Source organism: Bos indicus x Bos taurus, chromosome 5, assembly GCF_003369695.1.
Source record: "Bos indicus x Bos taurus breed Angus x Brahman F1 hybrid chromosome 5, Bos_hybrid_MaternalHap_v2.0, whole genome shotgun sequence".
NCBI classification, from domain to species: Eukaryota; Metazoa; Chordata; class Mammalia; order Artiodactyla; family Bovidae; genus Bos; species Bos indicus x Bos taurus.
This window is the reverse complement of record NC_040080.1, coordinates 18979300-18985723: the sequence shown is the minus strand read 5'-3', so window position 1 is coordinate 18985723 and position 6424 is coordinate 18979300. Positions and strand designations below refer to the sequence as shown.

Below are 6424 nucleotides of genomic sequence, written 5' to 3'. Positions count from 1 at the left end.
CAGCCATGGGAGGAGCCTGTCCTGTGAGCGTGGATCGCTTTGGGGTTCTTGCTGTCTCAACTGGTCTTAAGTACAAGCATGAAAAGGGGTTTGTAGTGGATCTGAAGTGCACTAACTCTTAGGCATCCAGCATAAGGAAGCAAGAGCATCTCCTCTGGTTTGGCCCAAGTATTACAGATTTTTCTTTAAAAGCTGATGGAAAGCCAAGAAGGCTGCATCTCCTCCCTCCTCTCTCACCCACAGCCTCTTGATGAAGCAGAGACAGTTTCTTTACCAGTTCAAAAACGTGCGCTGGGCTAAGGGCCGCCATGAGACCTACTTGTGCTACGTGGTGAAGCGGCGGGACAGTCCCACCTCCTTCTCACTGGACTTCGGGCACCTTCGAAACAAGGTATCAATTAATATCTTGCTATTAATTAATTAATGCCTGCTTCCCAAGCAGCTACACTGAGGGCACTTTTATAGCCACCTGCTGATGATGCTACTCAGCCTGGTTCATTTGTCTCCATTAGATTTCTGAGATATCTTTTCTCTTTTATATGTCTCTGCACCCACAATAGACAGGTTCCAAAGGCGGTCATTTAACATCCTCCCGAATCCTGCTGGGCACATCAAGGCCACACTTTGTTTCAGTGCTAAGAATCACTGCCCCAAACCTTCCTCTCCTTTCCCCAGCATCCAAATTGCTTTTCAGATTAAGGAAGAAACCAAAAGAAAGAGATTTTTTATTTGGGGGAATCTTATCAGCTCATTCAAGCTGAACTGTAAACGTGGAAAAACAAATTGTGGCTTTGGAATTTTAAATAATGAAGGAAGAAGAATTAGGAAAAATTAATGACTCAGTTTTATCTTTCAAATGATTTCTATTCCTTCCTGCTCACCTAGATCATAAGCCAGTAAGTACATTCATCATAGTGACCCTCAGAAAATTCAGGGAAGCCATGAATTAAAACTAGAAGATCAGGATTTCCCTGGGGCACAGTGGAGAAGAATCTGCCTGCCAGTGCAGGGGACACAGGTTCGATCCCTGGTGCAGGAAGATTTCACATGCCCTGGAGCAGCTAAGCCCACGTGCCACAACTACTGAGCTTTCATGCTGCAACTACTGAACCCTCGCACCCAAGAGCTCATGTTCTGCAACGAGAGGCCATGAATAGATAAATAATAAAAACTGCTTCTCAATAATATGGCAGCAGTGGTGGTTTAGTCGCTCAGTTGTCTCCAACTCTTGGGACCCCATGGACTGTAGCCTGCCAGGCTCCTCTGTCCATAGGATTCTCCAGGCAAGAATACTGGAGTGGGCAAGAATACTTGCCATTTCCTTTTCCAGGGAATCTTCCCAACCCAGGGATTGAACTCAGGTCTCCTACATTCCAGGCAGATTCTTCACCAACTGAGCAATAACACATCTAGCATTAAAAAAAAAAAAAACCTAGAAGATGAGAGAATTACATTTTCAAGAGACTTCATCACCAAAATCCAGAAGAGTTTACATAACATGCAGTTGACATGTGGTCTTGGTGGAAACGCAGGGAAGAATCCCTGGGCAGAATGACACTGACATATCTCACTTTTCTTGGCCTCTATTTGTGTTGTGTTCATTGTCCCACTGCAATTGTTTTAGCTTCTAATCTTTTCCCTATTTGGTGATAAGACACATTCTAAACATAGAAAGCTTTTGTGTTCCTTTCCTTCTCTCTCCCTGAGAGAGCACTTTCAGGAAACCCCCAAATTTGACTCACTTTATTGCAATATTCTCTATTGCAATATGCTTTATTGCCATGTTCTGGAATCAAATTTACAAAATCTCCGAGGTGTGCCTGTAATGAGTTTGCTCTTTGTATGACCCCCATGATTGTAATAGTAATCACCACAGTGAGATATAGCAAGTCCACTTCATAGTGCAGAGAAGTCATTGCTCCCAGAATCTGAAGACCTAAGTTCCATAAGTCACCCAACTCTTTGATCTTCTGATTCCTCATAAGTTAAATGGAGTTTTGTTGTGGACTATAGCCTGCCAGGCTCCTCTAGTCCATAGAATTCTCCAGGCAAGAATACTGGAGTGGGTTACCATGCCTTCTCCAGGGGATCTTCCCGATCCAGGGATCAAACCTGGATCTCCCCCATTGCAGGCAGATTCTTTACCATGTGAGCCACCAAGGAAGCCCTAGTACATACAAAAGTTATATGTTTACACTATACTACAGTTCTTTTAAGTATGCAATACAATTATATCTAAAACAAAAAGTGTATATCTTAATTTTAAAGCTTAATGCTAAAAATTGCTATCATCTAAGCCTTCAATGAGTCATACTAGTAACAAAGATCACTGACCACAGATAACCATAATAATGAAAAGTTTGAAATTTGCAAGAATCACGAACTGCGACACAGAGACACAAAGTGAGTGGATGCTGCTGGAAAAAATGACACCAGGGTTGCCGCAAACCTTCAGAACACAAAGTATCTGCAAAGTCCAATATAGCCAAGCACAATAAAACAAGGGACCCCTGTGTTTAATTGTTCTTAAACCACAACCGGTGCCTACTACCTCTTTTACAACACCCACTTGTCAGTCTCAGACTCTCCTAACCCTAACTTTTTATTCTCCACTTGGTGTAGTGGAGTCCAGTGTATTTTCACAACGGTTACATCAACAGCACTTCCAAGCCGTTTCTTCCTCTCCAAGGAAGGAAAAGCAACTTCACAAACAAAATTAAATCTGAGATGGTGTGATGCTACTTGACCCACTCAACTCATTCCATCCTCCCACTGTTCCACAGAAAATCTGCACCCTTTTCCCTTCCCAAAGCCAAAAGTGCAAAGAGTTTAGGATCACCACTCATCATTATGTCCTTTCGGGCAGCTGCTTAGCCTTTCTGTAACCTCGGACAAAACCAAAGACAGACACGCCAAAAAGGCTGACCGCTGGGAGGGACACGAATTAATGACGATGAAGCTACCAGCAGGACAGTCAAGGTCGGTCACCATCCCGAGTCTCTGCTCTCTCCCCAGGCCGGATGCCACGTGGAGTTGCTCTTCCTCCGCTACATCTCTGACTGGGATCTGGACCCTGGGCGGTGCTACCGCGTCACCTGGTTCACGTCTTGGAGCCCCTGCTACGACTGTGCGCGGCACGTGGCCGACTTCCTGCGGGGGTACCCCAACCTGAGCCTGCGGATCTTCACGGCGCGCCTCTACTTCTGCGACAAGGAGCGCAAGGCCGAGCCAGAGGGGCTGCGGCGGCTGCACCGCGCTGGAGTCCAGATCGCCATCATGACGTTCAAAGGTGCGCGGGGAACTTTCGGCCCGGCTCTCCAGAGCAGGACTGGCCATTCAGATTGGGAAAAGCCAGGGTGAGAGGAGAGAGCGGGCAGAATTCTAACTCGCCCCCAAAGTCCTAACTCGCCTTTGGGGCTGAAAGCTGTCAAGGAGAATTGGAGGAAAAGAATCGGTGGACCCAAGACTTTGGGGGAGGGGGTGGCAGGGTTTTCTTTCTTTCCTCATGATTTGAGCTCTGACCCATCCCCTCCCCTCTCCTTTTTAAATTTTCAAATAGATTATTTTTATTGCTGGAATACTTTTGTGGAAAATCATGAAAGAACTTTCAAAGCCTGGGAGGGACTGCATGAAAATTCGGTTCGTCTGTCTAGACAGCTTCGACGCATCCTTTTGGTAAGTGAGGGGGCTTTCTTTGCTTCTCATTTTCTTTCTCTCTCCAAAGTTATCTATCCCTGACACTACTTATATTTCCTACATTTCCGCGTGTGTGTTTGTGTGTGTTTATCATTCTCCCCTTATTTTTCCTGATGAAAACTTTCTCTTCTCTGTTTTTGTTGTCATTTCTCCTACAACTGAGTTTGCTCTAATGTTGTTTCACAATTCAAAGCCCTCTACTAGCCCTCTGGGGTTTCCCAGGTGGCGCTAGTGGTAAAGAACACGCCAGCCAATCCAGAAGACAAAAAAGATTCAGGTTCGTTCCCTGGGTTGGGAAGATCCCCTGGAGGAGGGCATGGCAACCCACTCCAGTATTCTTGCTGGGAAATCCCACGGACAGAGGAGCCTGGTGGGCTACAGTCCATAGGGTCGCAAAGAGTCAGACACGACTTAGCCCAAGCACCAGCCTTCCAGTAAGATTCCTTTCCCTTCCCCTCTTCCCCACCCTAATCCCCTCCCCTCTCTTTTCCTCACTCACATCTTTAACTTAGACTCTCCTCAGAATCCATTTTACTCCTAGGAAAATTTCTTCCTCTCTTTCTCTTTCCTCTCCCTCTCCCCTTCTTTTCTTAAAAAATATTAATGGGAACGTCCCTCGTGGTCCAGTGGTTAAGACTCTGAGCTTCTGGGGCAGGGGACATGGGTTCGACCCCTGGTCGGGGAGCTAAGATCCCAGATGCGGTGCAACCAAAAGATATAAATTTTAAAAAGAAAAAATTAACACAAAAATTACAAAGTCACCCACTGTCTTTCTCCACAGCCACTCTACGAGGTTGATGACTTGCGGGATGCATTTCGTACTTTGGGACTTTGATACCAACCTTCAAGAATGTCACATACAAAGAAGTATCTGTGAAGATAGTGGGGTAAAAGAACTATCTTTGAAGAATTCTGCTGTTCTTCAACTCTCACTTTGAGTTTAGAAAAAAAGTATTCATAGAGGACTTTTTTAAAAAAACTGTCTTGAAAAGAGAAGGAACACAGACCCACCAGGGTTAATGCCAAAACACTGGTTCAGTTTTTCAATGTAACGTCGCCCCCTACTGGGAAACGGCAGAACTGCAGGGCCTGGGAACCCCTATGTCAGTACTCTTGACTTTTAAGCAGAGAAAGCAAGAGGTTAATGCTGAGAAGCATGGTGAGAGGATCAGAGGTTTTATGACCAGTATTTTTAATTATTTGATTCTTGTTCTGCGTTTTCTAACGGTATTAACGATAGATTTTTCTACTCTTTTCCTTTGGGGTTCACTTTCAAGTGAACAAACTTGCCACCCTGTGATCCACAGAACCTAATGAGAGAACCTGGGTGACTGCAACCCCAAGCTGTCTATTCAAAGCATTAATATCCAAGCATGTGTTCTGTGTTTAATTGTCTGAAGCCTGATTTTAATGTTTGTACATACTAATTTTTTCTTGGCACGGAATATGCATGATCACCGTTAGGATGCTGTATAATAAAGGAGCTTAAAATGAATTTGAGGGCTGTGGAAAAGACATGCTACAAGTGAATTGATACCTCAGGTAACAAATCTGCAAAAAGATCCTTTTAGAATCTTAATTGTGCAAACACACATTTCCCACATAACTAGTGAACACTTGGAAGGGAGTTGCTTGAATGTTGAGAAAAGAAAAAAGTCCATTCTCTCTGAACCTCAGCAAAGTCAACCAGGTCAAGATTTTTTCCCTTTTTTTTGCATGTATGGGTCCCTTCTCTCAAAGATGTGACAATATAAGAGACTGTGACAGAAGACAGTATTTGAGAGAGAAGGACGACAGAGCATTGCAAGGAAATAGTGTTTTATCCATTAAAATGGAATGATCCACCACAGCACAAACTGGTTATTTGTTCCTAATAACTATCATGGACTGTCAGAAAAATATTCAGAATAACCATAACACAGCTATTACCTAGCAACCCTTGCAATGCAGATAAACAGATCTACAGGAAAAGTTGAAAGCAAAAAAAGAAAAAAACTTGAATGCATAATTGTACTGTTTTACTCTTATTGTACATAATTTGTGAAAGAATTAAATATTAAAAATCCTTATTCATGTATTCATATTATATGTTTATGGTATGCAGTGTCTCATTTTTATCATAATTTTCCTTTTTGTTTTGTTAAAATGGATTTGTAATGTCTCATACATTTATACCTTTGGAAATGCTAATAGTAAACCATATAATTGTAACATAGTCTAACATTGTATTAACATTGCTATGAAATCCATTTTCTTGATTTTTTTAGTAAATTTTTCCCACAGCAAATTTGATTCTGGCTCAATCAGCTGAATAAATGATAATTTTGGAGCTTTGGAGATAAAAGGTCAAACCAAAGTAATTCCAAAGGTGATTTTTAAAAAGTTAAACTACAGAAAAGTCCGTATGATGGAATAGACTTTGGAGTCCAAGAACAAGTGCACACATCTATGTTCAACTGAGTTCTGACAAGGGTGCCGGGACCATTCAGTAGAGAAAGAACAGTATTCTCAGCAAATGATGCTGGAACAAGTGGATATCCATCGACAAAAGACTGAATATGGATCACACACACACACAAATTAATTCACAGTTTATCAAATACCTAAGTCTGAGAAAGTTCCTAATTCATGCCTGCATAAGTCTGCTCTTCAGAACTCAGGGAAAGCCTAAGATACTAAAGATTTTTTCTACAAGTAAGAAACAGGGAACACAGCGGGGCCTTTCCTG

General features: G+C 42.8%; 1 protein-coding gene across 1 annotated transcript; it reads left to right on the top strand.

Moving 5' to 3' along the window:
- Positions 1-245: 245 nt before the first annotated feature.
- AICDA (activation induced cytidine deaminase) lies at positions 246-5775 on the top strand. The gene is made up of 4 exons (XM_027543524.1): positions 246-391; positions 3016-3289; positions 3560-3675; positions 4478-5775. Exons 1-4 carry the CDS (start codon positions 251-253, stop codon positions 4529-4531), a joined length of 585 nt encoding a protein of 194 aa, XP_027399325.1. The 5' UTR covers positions 246-250; the 3' UTR covers positions 4532-5775.
- The last annotated feature ends 649 nt before the right edge of the window (positions 5776-6424 follow it).